Below are 17292 nucleotides of genomic sequence, written 5' to 3'. Positions count from 1 at the left end.
CTTTGGAGAGGTACAGAAGAGATTTACTAGAATGGTTCCAGAGATGAGGGATTACAGTTACATGGATAGACTTGAGAAGCTGGGGTTGCTCTCCTTAGAGCAGAGAAGGCTAGGAGGAGATTTGATAGAGATGTTTAAAATCATGAATGGTTTAGATAGAGTAAATAAAGAGAAACTGTTCCCAATGGCTGAAGGGTCGATAACGAGAGAGCATAGATTTAAGGTGATTGGCAAAAGGACCACAGGCAACATGAGGGAAAACTTTTTTATGCAACAAGTGGTTAGGATTTGGAATGCACTGCTTGATAGGGTGGTGGATACAGATTCAATAGTCGCCTTCAAAAGAGAATCGGATAAATACTTGAAGGAGAAAAAAATTGTAGGGATATGGGGAAAGAGCAGGGGAGTAGGACTAACTGGATTGCTCTTCGAAAGAGCTGGTGCAGACTTGATGGGCCAAAAGGTCTCCTTATGAGCTGTACTATTTTATGATTCTATAATATTCATGTTATTTGCCACTTTAATGTAAAAAAAGACTTGCATTCATATAACTCCTTTCACGATCTCAGGACGTCACAAAGCGCTTCACAGCCAATGAAGTACAAAGAAAGACTTACATTTATATTAATGCATTCATATGTGATCCTGTGAAGGTGTATATGGTTGGAAGACAATACGTTGGAGGGCAATGTTCTAAAGGAGAGTGATTTCAGTTAGACAGGGCAAAGGATCTCGCGTATTCAGGACAAGGTCTTCTACTCACATTTGTTGCAGAGAGGACGTCACTTCACATCAGGGAGATGCACCTTCTTATTTCTAAGCAGCAATAAGATTCAGAGACTGGTCATAACTTGAGCTTGTGAGCTCCTGGATTATTGCCCAGAGTGACTTAATAAAAAGGCATGAACAAACTAAGTCCACCAGCATGCCGTTCTCCCCACAGCCCTTCAGCGTACTTCCAGCAGGGGGAGGGATGCATTTGTACCTTCACTCTATGATTTTGTGCCCCCCCCCCCCGGTCATTTTGCTGCATGTGAAGGTAATGAGGATCTATTTCCTTACTACTGCAGATTGTCCGCTGTTATCTGATGATTTAAGTCTCGCTCTCCGGCCTCCTTTAGACTTTAGGTTGTCTGCTGATGTGGTAGTAAATAGATTGTATTGGTTGGAGGGGAGTTCATTATTCGAAAGAGTGGGGGAATGGGACTAGCTGGATTGTTCTTTGGAAGAGCCGGCACAGACTCGATGGGCCAAATGGCTCCCTTCTGCGATGGATGATTCTATGAAAGTCTGTGGGTAAGTGTACTGAATGGTTAGCACCATTCGTTCACCACTGACCACAAAATCCAGGCCAATGTTCTTAGTACTGATGTATAATGAGATTTTCCATGATTAAATAATGAAGACTTACCCATTTTCTAACTCTGAAAACTGCTAATGTTCTGTGTTTTGTACTCTGAGGTACTGTGCTAAGTAACTCCAAGTTCTAAAGAATCTGAACAGATTTGATCAGGCTCAATATCTGGAATCCCCCTGGTTCAAAAACGCAGCAGACATAAGACCATGTTGGGTACTGGGTAAAGTTCACATTCTTGTAATGTCAATTTGTGGTTCCTCTTTTTTTTGGCAACTTTTTAAATCATGTAGATTGATTTTTATCAACATTTTGTTTAACACTTATGATCAGTGATGCAATATGATTGCATTACCAATCATGTCATCACGGGCCATTAAATAAGCTGGTAAATTATCTTGTAAGATCACTTGCCAGACGCAAGTATTGTTTTTAAAACTTTGAATTTATGAAAGAGGTGATCTTAATATTATTCCAAATTGACTACTGCAAAGGGCATTTAGCTTGAAGTAATGTTTAAAAGAACCCTGAGAACGGGATATGAGCAAAATTCTAAATGGGAATTTTTGTAATCATAGGACAAATTTGGGAAGCTGCCATGCTGCAAGCATTCATCAGTTGGAGACGGAGTTTACAAGTTTCCAGTACCTGTTTACAACGTCTGAAACAGATTGCTGAAGCTGTTGTCAAAAAGCCAAATTAAGCTCACGATCTGGGATAGATCCAATCAAGTGGTCATTTTGCAATTTCCTGTCATTTTAAAGCAGCCTGTGAACTTGTCAGATTTATAAGGAACTCAGACATGAAGCTAAGTCTTTACCAAACCCAGCAGTAGTACAGCAGAACTAAAGTTTACCCTGTGGTGGCTACCATCATTGTCAGTTAAGGAGCAGGATGAATGGAAGTCTTGGAAAATGTGATTGCTATCCACTTCAATTGAGGGAATCTCCCATGTCAAGGGAACAGTTGCTGGTTTGACAAAAGGAGAAAGACAGATTTAGTTATGGATTTATTGTATCATGTATAATTGTTATGTACAAGCCTATTCCATATTTCCTGTGGATGCTAGGTTATTTTGATGGGTGAGTCATCCATCAAATTAAAATATTTATAGGAATATAGGTTCCAATTACAGAATACAGTAAATCATCAGCTATTCCATTATGTAAATTTACCTTTCCCCTGCTCTTAATGTTCTTCTTAGGCAGTCCCTCGGAACCGAGGATGACTTGCTTCCACATTAAAAATGAGTTCGCAGGTGACTGATGAGTCCAATGCAAGACCTACAGTCTCTGTCACAGGTGGGGCAGACGGTGGTTGAAGGGGCGGGTGGGTGGGGTGCTTGGGTTGACGTGCTCTCCTTGCGCTGCCTGCGCTTGGCTTCCGCGTGCTCCCGGCGAAGAGACTCTAGGTGTTTGGCGCCTTCCCGGACGCTTCTCCTCCACTTTGTGCGGTCTTGGGCCAGGGATTCCCAGGTGTCGGTGGGGATGTTACACTTTTTCAAGGAGGCTTTGAGGGTGTCCTTGAAGCGTTTCCTCTGCCCACCTGGGGCTCTCTTGCCGTACTGGAGCTCTGAGTAGAGCGCTTGTTTTGGGAGTCTCGTATCGGGCATGCGGACAATGTGACCCGCCCATCAGAGCTGATCGAGTGTGGTCAAAGCTTCGATGCTGGGGATGTTGGCCTGAGCAAGAACACCGATGTTGGTGTGCCTATCCTGCCAATGGATTTACAGGATCTTGTGGAGGCAGCGTTGGTGGTACCTCTCCAGTGCTTTGAGGTGCCTGCTGTACATGGTCCATGTCTCTGACCGGGGTCAAGCAAGGCTGTGTTATCGCACCAACGCTCCTCTCGATCTTCCTTGCTGCAATACTCCATCTCACCCTCAGTAAGCTCCCCGCTGGAGTGGAGCTAATTTACAGATCAAATGGGAAACTGTTCAGCCTCCGTTGCCTCCAGTCCAGATCCAAGGTCGTCCCATCCTCTGTCATCGAAGTACAGTATGCAGACGAGGCTTGCGTCTGCGCTCACTCGGAGGTCAAACTCCAAACCATCGTCAACACCTTCACCGAAGTGTACGAGAGCATGGGCCTTACACTAAACATCCGTAAGACAAAGGTCCTCTACCAACCTGCCCCCATCACACAGTACTGCCCCCCGATTATCAAAATCCACGACAAGGCCTTGGACAGCATTGACTACTTTCTATACCTTGGGAGCCTACTGTCAACAAGGGCAGATGTCGACGACGAAGTCCAACACCACCTTCAGTGTGCCAGTGCAGCCTTCGGTCGCCTGAGGAAGAGAGTGTTTGAAGACCAGGACCTCAAACCCAGCACTAAGCTCATGGTCTACAGAGCAGCAGTGATACCCGCCCTGCTGTATGCCTCTTAATGTGCCTCCTAACTTAGTATCATCTGCAAATGTGGATATACAACTCTCTATTCCTTCATCCAAGTCATTAATAAATATGGTGAGAAACTGAGGCCCTAGTGAAAATCCCTGGGGAACAAAACTTGTCACTCCCTGACAATCAGAGAACATTCTCTTTATCCCTACTCTGTCTCCTACCTCCTAACCAATTACCAACCCATATCAAAGTTACCTTCAGTACCGTGCACTTTTATTTTTTAAATGCCTTCTAGAAGTTCATATAGGCAACATTCATAGACACTCCCCTATCCACCATGTTAGTGACCTCCTCAAAAGATTCAGTTAGATTAATAGACATGATCTGCCCTTCACAAATCCATGGTGACTCTCTTTGATCATATCATACTTGTCCACGTGCTCAGTCACTGTCTCTGACAAATGCCACAAACTCAGTTCCCTAGCCACCGACTCCATCCCTCTCCCTGGCAACTATTTTGAGGCTGAACCAGACTGTTCGCAACCTTGGTGTCATTTGACCCTTAGATGAGCTTCCGACCACATATCCACTCCATCACCAAGACACCTACTTCCACCTCCATAGTATCACCTGTCTCTGTCCCTGCCTCAGCTCCTCTGCTGCTGAAATACTCATCCATGTCTTTGTCACCTCTAGACTGGACTATTCCAGTGCTCTCCTGGCTGTCCTCCCATCTTCCACCCCACATAAACTTGAACACACCCAAATCTCTGCTGTCTGTATTCTAACCTGCACCAAGTCCCGTTCACCCATCACCCCTGTGCTTGCTGACCTACATTGGCTTGGCCCCCGCCACACACTACTGCCCCCCGATTATCAAAATCCACGACAAGGCCTTGGACAACGTGGACCACTTTCCATACCTCGGGAGCCTACTGTCAACAAGGGCAGACGTCGATGACCAAGTCCAACACCGCCTTCAGTGTGCCAGTGCAGCCTTCGGTCGCCTGAGGAAGAGAGTGTTTGAAGACCAGGACCTCAAACCCGGCACCAAGCTCATGGTCTACAGAGCAGTAGTGATAGCCACCCTCCTGTATGCCTCAGAGACATGGACCATTTATAGCAGGCACCTCAAAGCACTGGAGAGGTACCACCAACGCTGCCTCTGCAAGATCCTGCAAATCCATTGGCAGGATAGAATAATAAAGAATAATAATCAACTTTATTGTCATTGTTAGTGCACAAGTGCAGTACAACGAAATGTAGGCTTGCGGCTCCCGAGAGTGTACATTTAGATTAAGACATTTAAACATTCAACATTCATTTGGCTTGTAATACATTAACATAAACATAATAAAGTGCATTGGCAGATGTGCAGGCTTTAGAGTTTATTTGTGGAGTTCAGTAGGATGACAGCCCTGGGAAAGAAGCTGTTCCTAAATCTGGTCGTTCGGGTGCGAATGCATCTGTAGCGTCTCCCAGATGGCAGGGGGACGAACAGACTGTGGCTGGGGTGGGTAGGGTCTTTGATGATGGTCAGTGACCTCCGTAAACAGCGTTTCTGGTATATGTGCTCTATGGTCGGTAGCTGGGTGCCGGTAATACGTTGGGCAGTTTTGACTACCCGCTGCAGGGCTTTCCGGTCATAGGAGCTACAGCTGCCATACCATACTGTGATACAGTTCGTCAGGATGCTCTCTATTGTGCAGCGGTAAAAGTTACAGAGGATCAGGGGTGACAGGTTACATCCCTTCAGCCTCCTTAGGAAATATAGGCGCTGCTGGGCCTTCTTCACCAGAGAGGAGGTATTGAGGGACCAGGAGAGGCGCACCAACGTCTGTGTTTTTGCTCAGGCCAACATCCCCAGCATTGAAGCTTTGACCACGCTCGATCAGCTCCGATGGACGGGTCACATCGTCCGCATTCCCGATATGAGACTCCTAAAACAAACGCTCTACTCGGAGCTCCGACATGGCAAGAAAGCCCCAGGTGGGCAGAGGAAACGCTTCAAAGCCTCCTTGAAAAAGTGTAACATCCCCACCGACACCTGGGAATCCCTGGCCCAAGACCGCACAAAGTGGAGGAGAAGCATCTGGGAAGGCGCCGAACACCTCGAGTCTCTTTGCCGGGAGCAAGCGAAAGCCAAGTGCAAGGTGCACACATCAACCCAAGCACCCCACCCACCCGCCCCCTTCAACCACCGTCTGCCCCACCTGTGACAGAGACTGTAGGTCCCGCATTGGACTCCTCAGTGACCTGTGAACTCATTTTTAATGTGAAAGCAAGTCATCCTCGGTTCCAAGGGACTGCCTAAGAGAGAGAGAAAGACGTTGGCTCCAGGTCTGGCAACACTTCGATTTTAAAAATTATAATCCTTGTTTTCAAAATCTCTCCATGGCCTCGCCCCTCCCTATCACTGTAACCTCCTCCAGCCCTACAATCCTCTGAGATCTCTGCGGTCTTCAAATCCTGGCCACTTGCGCATCCCTAATTTTAATCGGCAGCTGTACCTTCAGCTGCCTGGACCCTAATCTCTGGAATTCCCTCCCTAAATCTCTCCGCCTTGCTACCTCTCCTTCTTTAAGACGCTCCTTAAAACCTACCTCTTTGACCAAGCTTTTGGTCACCTGTTCTAATATTTCCTTATGTGGCTCGGTGTCAAATTTTGTTGGATACCACTTTTGTGAAGCGCCTTGGAACATTTTACTACATTAAAGGCACTATTTAAATACTCAACCGGTCTGGCAGCATCTGTAGAGAGAGAAACAAAGTTAATGTTTCAAGTCGATGTCCTTTCATCAGAACTGAAAAATGTTAGAGATGTAACAAGTTTTAAGCAAGTACAGAGGCAGGGAAAGGGCGGGAGGGGAGGAAAGAACAAAAGGGAAGGTCTGTGATAGGGTGGAAGGCTGGAGAGATTAAATGACAAAAGGGGTGATGGTGCAGGCAAAAGGGATAGTAATAGGACAAGTAAAGAAACAAATGATGGGTCTAGAGGAGGTGTAAGTGGCAGTAGCAGAATCATTACCAACAGTTGCTGTCTGAAAAAATGGGAGCAGTGGTTATGATCTGAAATTGTTGAACTCAGTGTTGAATCTGGAAGTCTGTAAAGTGCCTAATCAAAAGATGAGCTGTTCCTCGAGCGTCCATTGAGCTTCACTAGAACAGTGTAGGAGGCCAAGGATAGAGTATTCATGTTGCGGTTTCCTCTACATTGGGGAGACTAAATGCAGATTGAGTGATTGCTTTGCGGAATACCTCCGTTTATGATCTGTAAAGCACTGCCTGAAAGGGTGGTGGAAACAAGTTCAATAGTAACTTTCAAAAGGAAATTGGATATATAATTGGAAAGGAAAGTTTTACATGGCTATTATAGGAGTCTCTGCACTCCTAGCAAAGAATCTATAAACTCACTGGAAGTTAACAAACTGAGTTTAATGTATTAAAACTTTACAAAACAAGAAAATGCAGGAGAAGCTCTAAACAGGTCTTTTCTCTATCACTCCACACGAGGACTGGCTGGCCACGCCCTCTACCCATGATGTCATCACGTTTCCCGCCGTCGGGGACGTCACATGACCCACGTGATGACGTCATCGCGTCAGATCGCGATTTTGTCGATCTAGTTCTGTTTAACCAGAGCCAACATTGAAAGGTAATAAACATGATTAAAGGCAATTATACAAGTCACTGTGCGAGTCTCTTAGTGGCTTTGCCACATACGCCCCCCCAGAATTGTCTTTAACGAAAAGAGTCAATTGCTGAGGAGGTCGGACAAGTCTGTTGGACCGACTCCTAAATTCCCAGAGGGGAAAACGCCGAGCAGGCGGTGAACTGGTAGGTAACATGGCGCTGTCAGGTGTGGCGGCGGCCGGCCGCGGCACCAGCTCTATCGGTCGTTCGAGGTCCAGGTGCGCAGGCTTGAGGCGATCGACAGAGATGTGATCCGGCTTGCCCCCGACGTCAATCACGAAACTCTTGTCCCCTGCCTGCAAAACCTTGAAGGGCCCGGCATAAGGAGGTGTGAGCGGGGAGCGATGGCTGTCTTGGCGCACAAACACGAACTTGGCTTTCGACAACTCCCCCGGGACGTTGGACGAAGGCAAATCGTGCTGTGAGGTCGGAACTGGGTGGAAACAGTGGGCCGCATCCCGGTGGGTCTCTCTTTGCCTGGCCGCGGACCATGGTTGCGTAGGGGACGGCAGGAATTCACCTGGGACTCGAAGCGGTTGCCCGTAAACCATCTCCGCCGCCGCCGACTGGAGATCTTCCTTCGGCGCGTGCGGAGTCCTAACATCACCCACGGCAGTTTGTCGACCCAGGATGCATCCAGCAGGCTGGCCCTGAGCGACGCCTTCAAGGAACCGCTCGCACAAGCCATTCGCTTGCGGGTGATAGGCCGTAGTGCGGTGGAGCTTAACGCCCAACACGGAAATCACCTCATTCCACAGTTCGGACAAAAATTGCGGCCCCCGATCCGCCGAGATATCCACAGGGACACCAAAACGGGCTACCCACGATGACACGAAAGCTCGAGCAACATCCGCAGAGGTGGTGGACATCATGGGGACTGCCTCCGGCCACCTCGTGGTGCGATCCACCATCGTCAAAAGGTACATAAAGCCCCGGGAAGGTGGAAGCGGGCCCACTAAGTCGATGTGAATGTGATCAAATCGCCGCTCCGGAACCTCGAAGGTGGCGAGCGGGGCCCTGACATGCCGCTGCACCGTGGCCCGTTGGCAAACAACACAAGTGTTCGCCCAGTCTCTGACGTCTTTGCGTATTCCCCTCCATACGAATTTGGAGACCAGCAGCATTTGCGATGCCCACACTCCAGGATGCGATAGGCCGTGTATGGCGTCGAAAACCGCTCGGCGCCATTTAGACGGAACGATCGGACGGGGTGCACCCAGCGAAACATCGCAGAGCAGAGTAGTACCTGCGGAATGGAACGGCACATCCCTCGGCTGGAGGCTGGTTGGAACCGAACGAAAACCCTGTGTCTCCGGGTCGGCCGCTTGGTCAACCGCCATCTGTGTGTAGTCAATGCCCAATTGGACGGCCTGGACGGCAGCACGGGAGAGGCAGTTGGCGACGACGTTGTCCTTACTGGCCACATGCCGGATGTCGGTGGTGAACTCCGATATGTACGTCAGCTGCCGTTGCTGCCGAGCCGACCATGGTTCCGCAGACTTGGCCATTGCGAACATCAATGGCTTGTGGTCAACAAACGCGATGAAGCGTCATCCTTCGAGGAGGAAACGAAAATGGCGGATGGCCAAAAACAAAGCCAACAGCTCTCAATCGAAAGTACTGTACCGGCGCTCATGCCGTTGTAGCTGGCGGCTAAAAAAGGCCAGAGGCTGCTACACGCCGTCGACCCACTGCTCCTAGACGGCCCCCACCGCGTAGTCTGACGCGTCCGTCGTGAGGGCGATGGTGGCTCCCGGCAGGGGGTGTGCTAACATGGTCGCATTGGCGAGCGCAGCTTTCGTCTCCTCGAAGGCGCGATCCATGTCTTGCGACCATACCACTGGCTCCTTTCCCGTCGTGCCTCTGAGGGCCTCGTAGAGCGGACGCATGAGCTGTGCTGCCCTGGGGATGAAACGATGATAGAAGTTCACCATCCCCAGGAACTCCTGTAAGGCTTTCACGGATTTCGGTTTCGGGAACGCCGCGATTGCCTCCACCTTGACTCGAAGTGGCATTGCCCCAGTGGTGGTTATGCGGTGGCCCAGGAAATCAAGTTGCGCTAGGCCAAAACAGCATTTGTCCGGGTTAACGATGAGGCCGTGCTGCTGAAGCCGTCGGAAAAGGACCCGAAGGTGCTCGAGGTGTTCCTCTTTGGAGGTGCTGGCAACCAGAATATCATCCAAATAAACAAATAAAAAGTCAAGGTCCTGCAGGACTGAATCCACGAGGCGCTGAAACGCCTGCGCCGCATTCTTAAGCCCAAAGGGCATTCGCAGGAATTCAAAAAGTCCAAAGGGGGTAATTACAGCTGTCTTTTGGACATCTTGAGGGTGCACTGGCACCTGATGGTAACCACGGATGAGGTCGATTTTCGAGAAGATGAACGTCCCCGCCAAATGGGCTGAGAAGTCCTGTATATGGGGAATGGGGTAGCGGTCGGGCGTCGTTATCTCATTGAGGCGGCGATAATCACCACAGGGCCGCCATCCCCCGCCGGGCTTGGGGACGATGTGGAGCGGGGAGGACCAGGGGCTATTGGACCGACGGATGATCCCCATTTTCTCCATCACGGCGAACTCCGCCTTTGCTGCCGCTAGCTTGCTGGGCTCTAAATGCGCGCCCTGGCGTAAACGGGAGAGCCGGTAGTCGAAATATGATGCTCCACCCTATGCTTGACGGTCGGAGCTGATAAGGTGGGCTTCGTCAGCTCGGGGAACTCCTCGAGGAGACAGGCGAAATCGTCGGGCTGTGGCTGCGCACATGAAATCGTTTGTGACGCAGACGTGCTGCGTGCCCCTGAAATATCGTCGAGTGTGGCGGCGCGAACGAGGCGTCGATTTTTCACGTCCACCAACAGGCCGTTGGCGCCCAAAAAGTCAGCACCCAACAGGGCCTGCGAGATTTGAGCAGTGACTAAATTCCAGGTGAAAAACTGTCCACCGAAACATACTTGGACGAGCCGCGTTCCGCAAGTGCGGATCGAACCCCCGTTGGCCGCTTGCATAGGGGGGCCCCGTCCGCCGGAGCGAAGGTCGATGACCGAGGCGGGAAGTATGCTGCATTGCGCCCCCGTGTCGCATAGAAAATGATGGCCCGAGATGGAGTAGGTGAGATTCCCGGAAGCGCTGATCGCCATCGTGGCCGTGGGGGAAGTACCGGGACCGGCGTGCTTGACTCGTGGCGGTCTATTCGACGGTCTGGTAACGAAACTGCACGGTGGGCGGCAGCAGCGGGCCTTCGGGCTGAAACGAGCATAGTAGTAGCAGTAACCGGTCATCGGAGGCGGCGTGGTCGGAGCTGGGGCCGGGCTCCTCGTGGCAGGGCGTTGCGCGAGGGCGCAGTACTGTTGCCGGACCGCGTAAATCTTATCCGCCTCTTCAGCGAGCGCGACGCAGTCTGCAGTTTCTGCTCGGGCGAGGGCCACCTGGACTTGCTCGGGGAGTTGAGTAAGGAACAGCTCGCGAAACAGAAAGCACTGGGGCTCGGACCCCAGGAGAGTCAGCATATGGCTCATAAGCTCCGAGGGTTTGGAGTCACCTAACCCTGGTAGCGTCAGTAAACGGCGAGCGCGCTCCGCTTTGGTAAGACCAAATACCTACAGCAATCGTGTCTTGATGGCGACATACTTGGCAGCATTCGGAGGACTCTCCAGAAGGCTGATGATTCTCGACGCCATCGAGCTCTCGAGGGTGGAGACCACGTGGAGATATCTGGTCTGGTCCTGTACGATGTTGCGGAGCTCAAATTGCGCCTCGGCTTGCACAAACCAAGAGGCTGCCTGTTGTTCTCAGAATTGGGGGAGCTTCAAGGCCACTGCATTGGCCTCCATTACTGGCCTGTTCTCTGCGTTCACCGCGAAAAACGATCGCGAGGATTCGGGGTCATCAATGTAGGAGTCTCTGCACTCCTAGCAAAGAATCTATAAACTCACTGGAAGTTAACAAACTGAGTTTAATGTATTAAAACTTTACAAAACAAGAAAATGCAGGAGAAGCCCTAAACAGGTCTTTTCTCTATCACTCCACACGAGGACTGGCTGGCCACGCCCTCTACCTCTGACGTCATCACGTTTCCCGCTGTTGGGGACGTCACATGACCCACGTGATGACATCGCGTCAGATCGCGATTTTGTCGATCTAGCTCTGTTTAACCAGAGCCAACATTGAAAGGTAATAAACATGATTAAAGGCAATTATACAAGTCACTGTGAGAGTCTCTTATGGGGAAAGAGCAGGAAAGTGGGATTATGGATGGCTCTTTCAAAGAGCCGGCCCAGGGACGATGGGCCAAGTGGCCTCCTTCTGTGCTGTAAGATTCTATGATCTCATTTGTTGACCATGGTTGCTGAACTACACAAGTAACACCTTTGCCATTGTATGTATTGCTTTTGTATTGTACCAAATAATTCTTTGAATACTTCTCACTGTTTGTTGTAGGTTTACCCATTAACAGTTCAGCCTAGTTTACTGTGGTCAATTCATTTCTCATCCCTTCAAAATTTGCCTTACTTAAATTTAATAACTTGGTTTGTGAATCTTGGCTCTCCCTCAAACTTAATACAAAATTCAATCATATTATGGTCACTATTCGCAAGATGCCCCCTTACTCTCAGATTGTTAACTAATTCTGGTTTGTTACTTATCACTACATCTAGTATGGCCTGTACCCATGTTGGTTCTGAAACATATTGTTCTAGAAAACTGTCCCAAATACATTCTAGAAATTTATTAACTTTACTACTGGAGCTGTGTTTTTCCCAGTCTGTGAAAGTTAAAATCTCCCATTATAACTACATTGTTTTTGCTACATGCTTCCCTGATCTCTTTATTTATACATCCCTCCCACTACAACCCTACTGTCAGGAGGTCTGTCGACAACTCCCACCAGTGTCTTGCATCCTTTGTTGTTCGTTAGTTCTACCCAGCCTTCCTTACATAAGAAGTAAGAGCAGGAGTAGACCATACTGAAATACTTTCTTTACACTGCTGTAATTTGTCTTCAAATCCCTCACTGTCTCACCCCCACCCTATCTCTGCAACATTCTTGAGTCCTTTATCCCCTCACAAATGTGTGGTTCCTCTGTGCATCCTCCCTTCTTTCCACCCCTCACCACCACTAGTGGCAGAACTTAAGCTGCATCGGATCTACTCATTGGAGCTTATTAGCTAAGCAACTCTGGTTCTCCACTTTATTTAATAAAAAAAAAAAAAAAAAAAACCTTTTCAAATATCTTTCTTGCCATTGAGCTTTCAGTCACCCCTCCTAAGCTCTTCCTTTCTGGCTTGACCTGAAGTGCCTTGTGACTTTTTTCCACATTAAAATGCAATTGTATATAATTAATAGTCTTGCATCTGTAAGGCAACTATTTAAAGTTAGTTGGGAACCACCCAACAGCCAAATTGCTCTAGTAATTTCCTTCAAATCCTTTGAGTAGTCATATTGTTTTTTCAAGCACCCCAGTACGTATAACTAAAAATTAAATTTATACCAAAATAAATACACTAAAATTATATAATTATGGAAAAGAAACACTAAACCTACCCATAAAGTTAGCTAAATTTATGTTACTAATGCTTCCAAGAAGTTTTCACTGCAAGCCCTGCCCTTCTCCCTGGGCCTGGTGCTTAAATTCTACTATTTTCTCAGAGCTTGGGCCGAGAAGTTCTAGCTTTTGATAAATTCTGTATGTATGAGAGATATACATTATGGGTGTTGTGATCATCACCCCTCTTTTGTGGAACTGCAGTACGTAGAATGCACTACAGCAACTTGTATCACAATACTGCAACTAGGCAGAACACTTGCAAATAATATTGAAGTACGATCAGCAGAAAAAAAGCCTGTAGTTCATACAAATTCTGCTCCCCAATGCGCTGTTGAAAATGTTAGTGCTGTAAAATTATAGTTTTTTTTTTGTTTTAGTTGCTGAGGGGGTCTGATGGCAGTGTCCGGGTCAGAAGAGAGGTTTTTTTAATGCTGAACTCAGACATTGCTGCTGGAATCAGTCAGTCAGACCTGGCCTATCATTTATTATGTGGTGCCAGCTTATGCCAAGAAGTTCTACAAATTCACTATGGGTTGGGATGCTGTTACAGTGATTAATTTGTCCAGCAATCCAAATGATCACTAACCAATTCATCATATCAAAAGGTGTCAGTTTCCAATGTGTGCTGGTAATCTCATGATTCATTTTGTATATGGCACTCTTAAGCAGCATGGTATTACCTCTCCTCTCCGATATAGTACAATAAAAGAATGTTAATGCTTTATTTTGTTCCATTCTTGGTTCTAGTTACAGAATAATTCGATGAATCACCTTTTCACAGCATTATTTGTGTTAATTGGTTAAAATGTATATTCCAAAAAGATTTTATGATGTACAATATGCTTTTGTAAAAGGTTTTAAATGGTTCCTATGCCCCTATGACTTTGTTTTCCATCTTTAGCCCATTATTCCTATGTTTACACGGAATATTCGAGAAGGATTTAGGACATTGGGATGTTTTGGTAGGTAACGTCTTCGCTCCTGTTAATCTAAATTGTATTTTGTAATGTATTTAATGTGCAACTCAGCTATTGGCTATGTACTTTACAGTTCCACCAGTTGAATAAGTTTTTGGTGATTTATTCACATTGAAGTGTTCTTCATATTTGAATATCACCGTGGAACAATTAAATCATTTCCCATTTACTTGCACTTAATTTTGCTCCATTGCCATTATCTAGTGGTGTAAGTATTTAACTTAACACATAACCAGCTGTGCAGTGATATTTGACACATTGTTGAAATCTCTGTCTGAGATCCATGTTCACACCAAATCTATCATGAATCATTGTATTATATGTTATGCTTTAATTTTGGCTTTGATGTTAGAATCATGAACATTCTGATCATACAGGTCATACTTGGCCAAATAAAAATGGATTTAAACATGAAAGCAGGATAATACTGGTACTAACCTGAATTGATACAGTAACCTTGGTGCAGAAGGGATAAATATATTTCCTTGAAGCTGCAAACGCATTGGGTAAAAAGGAATAGCAATTTCATAATTGTTGAATATATAATGTGTAAATTAACATATCTGCCATTTGCATCATTAATTCATTTATCAGCCACAATTGCTTTGATGTAAGAAAAAAGGACAAAATTGGCACTTTGCTCTTTTTAAAAACAAAAATTGAAGGAACCATAAATATTGCTGATTTAGTAGTTGTCTTAATGTAACACAATGATTAGGTTCATAGATCTTTAGATCTTGTTGTAAGTGACATGTTTAGATTAAAGATTTATTAACCATTCTCTCAAGAAGATGTTAATATTTTCATTATTCAAATTGGAATGTGTGTCTGTATAGCATAATCTAGTGATTTACCTGGTTGAGCATTGTACAGTGTTTTAACCTGCAGCATAATTTTCTATTTTTATATCTTTAACAGGTATATGTAGATGGTTGTATGATAAATTTAGATGGCCATTTGTTCCTATTTATGGAGGTTTTCCTGTAAAGTTTTGCACCTATTTGGGAGATCCTATTCCTTACGATCCCAATATAACTGCTGCTGAGCTGGCTGAAAAGGTAACTTATTTTCCTGTTACAATGTGTTATACAATTGGGCACATCATTTAGGGGAAAAACTACATCCCAAAATAGCCATTTTTGAATCCCCACTATCTCTATCCTGAAGACAAATACTTGATGGACTTCACCGCTAAGTGGTAAGATGCTATGACTTATACCTGCAGCCTTCCACAAGGTGAGTTCCTAATTTGTGCTTGGTGATTGGAAGATGCTGAGGGAAACTGCAGAGGGTCTATCTGCATTCTTGTCACACAGTGCCCAAAGACCAGTTGGTGATTAAAATAGGCAAATTAGTGTAGGAAGACTATCTGTACCCCATAGTTTACTGTGGGCAGAAAGACTATTTTTAAGTAGATGGGGGAGGGATTGAAGAATTTGCATAAAATTAAGTACTTGCCCAAATATGTGTCGAAACGGGTTGACTGAAAACTGTAATATGCTTATAGCGCATCAGTGTTATGATGTGAAGCTCAGGTGATTTGTAATGCACTCACATAATGTTATCTTTTCATCTTTCTAGGCAAAGCAAGCTGTGCAGGGCTTAATAGACAAACACCAAAAAATACCAGGAAATATACTACGGGCCCTTTTAGAACGTATTCACTGGAGACAAAAAAATGAATGACTGTACACTTTTGAGAACACATTTTAGTGAACACTTTTTTAAAACATTTTCTTTTCATTCTCACGTATCTATATCTATACAAATGCTGAATAATGCCTCCTGTTATACATTAAAATTATTTTGTTGAAAAAGTCTTTTGCACCAGTATTAATGTCCTTACCTGATTTCCTAAGTTTTAGTACTAAATGTGGCATAGCATGTTGGACTGCCATTGTGCAGTGACATAGAGTGGAGAGACGTAGGCTCAGTTGCCCCTCTCCATTACGTTCTTGATCTTTGTGAAGAGACTGAGCAACGACTAGACGCCTCCCTTTGGAATCTGAGGGTAGGTTGTCAGGAGTCGTGGTGCCGTATGCCTGGAGAATGGCATTGGCGGAGTACTGGGAACAAACCTGCCACAGGAGATAGGTGACCTAGCGAGATCTGTGTAGCGGGGGGGAAAGATGGGGGTGAAATAGATCCATTTTATATGCGTGGGGGTGGGGGTGGAACTCTAAAGAGAACAAAGCTGATGTACTAAAAATATAAGTACACCAGATGAACTGCTGGAAATTTTTGAAAATTAATCAGTCTGATATCAGAACATACACTCATGTTAACCTGTAACTTTCATTCTCTGCCATTTTCTGTTTTTAATTAGATGGTTGTCATCTGCTCACCTATACGTTGCCCATTAGTGTAGCTCATGCACTGCATAACATCTCAGTAAAACAAACAGTCTTCTCCCAATAGTATGCTGTGTAACAGGTGGCGAGGGCTGTAGTTCTCATTGGTTTGGGACATGTTTGCGTACCAATTCAAGACCTTTCCTAAAGTTGAGTCCAACCATCTGTTTGCATACATTGGGAATGCTCAAAGCAATTGCTAGTGATGAAAAAACTGTTCAGTCTATCTTGGCCTGTTTTAATGCGTTGTAATCTGTGTAACTTTGTCAGCTCCCAATCTGGCTTTAAAGGATTTTGCACTGTCTCTGCATTTCCAGGGTATACAGCGAATCCAGTATAGCCTCAAATTCGTGGAAACAAACAAAAAATTGCAATCTATTAATTTGCAAAAGTTACTGTATATTGAAGGTTGCAATTACTGTAATTTTTGGAATTAAGTCTGGAAGCATTCTGATCAGTTTGGGAAATTGTGGTATCTATTTTAGGCTTTTAGAGGAAAAGGGAAGATTGGCATGTAAAGTAGTTGTATTTGTGTGTTCCAAATACATCAGTTCATTTATCATGACTATCCTGATTATGCTAAAATATGAATAGAAGAGAATATTGAAAATGGCAGTGTTTGATTTTTTTGTTTAAAAATAGTTGATTTAGGAACATGCTGGAACTCTGGTAGTAGCCGGGATATATCTGAAAATTTACAGCAAAAGAATGAACAAGATATATAAATGGCATTCATTCTAAGTAAATTCTTCAGTGTAATATTTGTGCCAATCAGTCTAATTAATTTATAAAATGTATTTAATTAAATGTAGTAACTGACATAGCCTTCAGAACAATGAGCTAGATCCTCCAACTCTGGTCTCTTGTGCATTTCCCTTGCTCGCCTCACCATTGGTGGCTGTGCTTTCAGCCGTCTAGGCCCCATACTCCGTAATTCCTTCCTTAAACCACTCCACATCTCCTTTAAGACCCTCCTTAAAACCCACCTCTTTGACCAAGCTATTGGTCATCCCTCCTAATATCTC

General features: G+C 45.7%; 1 protein-coding gene across 2 annotated transcripts in view; it reads left to right on the top strand.

Annotated features, from left to right (window-relative positions):
* The window catches only part of tmem68 (transmembrane protein 68), a 62208-nt gene extending 46472 nt beyond the window's left edge, over positions 1-15736 (top strand). For both annotated transcript variants that reach the window (XM_085992959.1, XM_085992958.1), the window contains 3 exons: positions 13841-13901; positions 14835-14974; positions 15498-15736. In XM_085992959.1, coding sequence (XP_085849085.1) covers positions 13841-13901; positions 14835-14974; positions 15498-15602 — 306 coding nt within the window. In that variant the 3' untranslated portion in view covers positions 15603-15736. The remainder of the gene's footprint in view (positions 1-13840; positions 13902-14834; positions 14975-15497) is intronic.
* Positions 15737-17292: the final 1556 nt, after the last annotated feature.

This window comes from Somniosus microcephalus, chromosome 7 (genome assembly GCF_052327205.1).
Source record: "Somniosus microcephalus isolate GS21.2 chromosome 7, FLI_Smic_1.0, whole genome shotgun sequence".
NCBI classification, from domain to species: Eukaryota; Metazoa; Chordata; class Chondrichthyes; order Squaliformes; family Somniosidae; genus Somniosus; species Somniosus microcephalus.
This window is presented reverse-complemented; position numbering and strand designations above follow the sequence as displayed.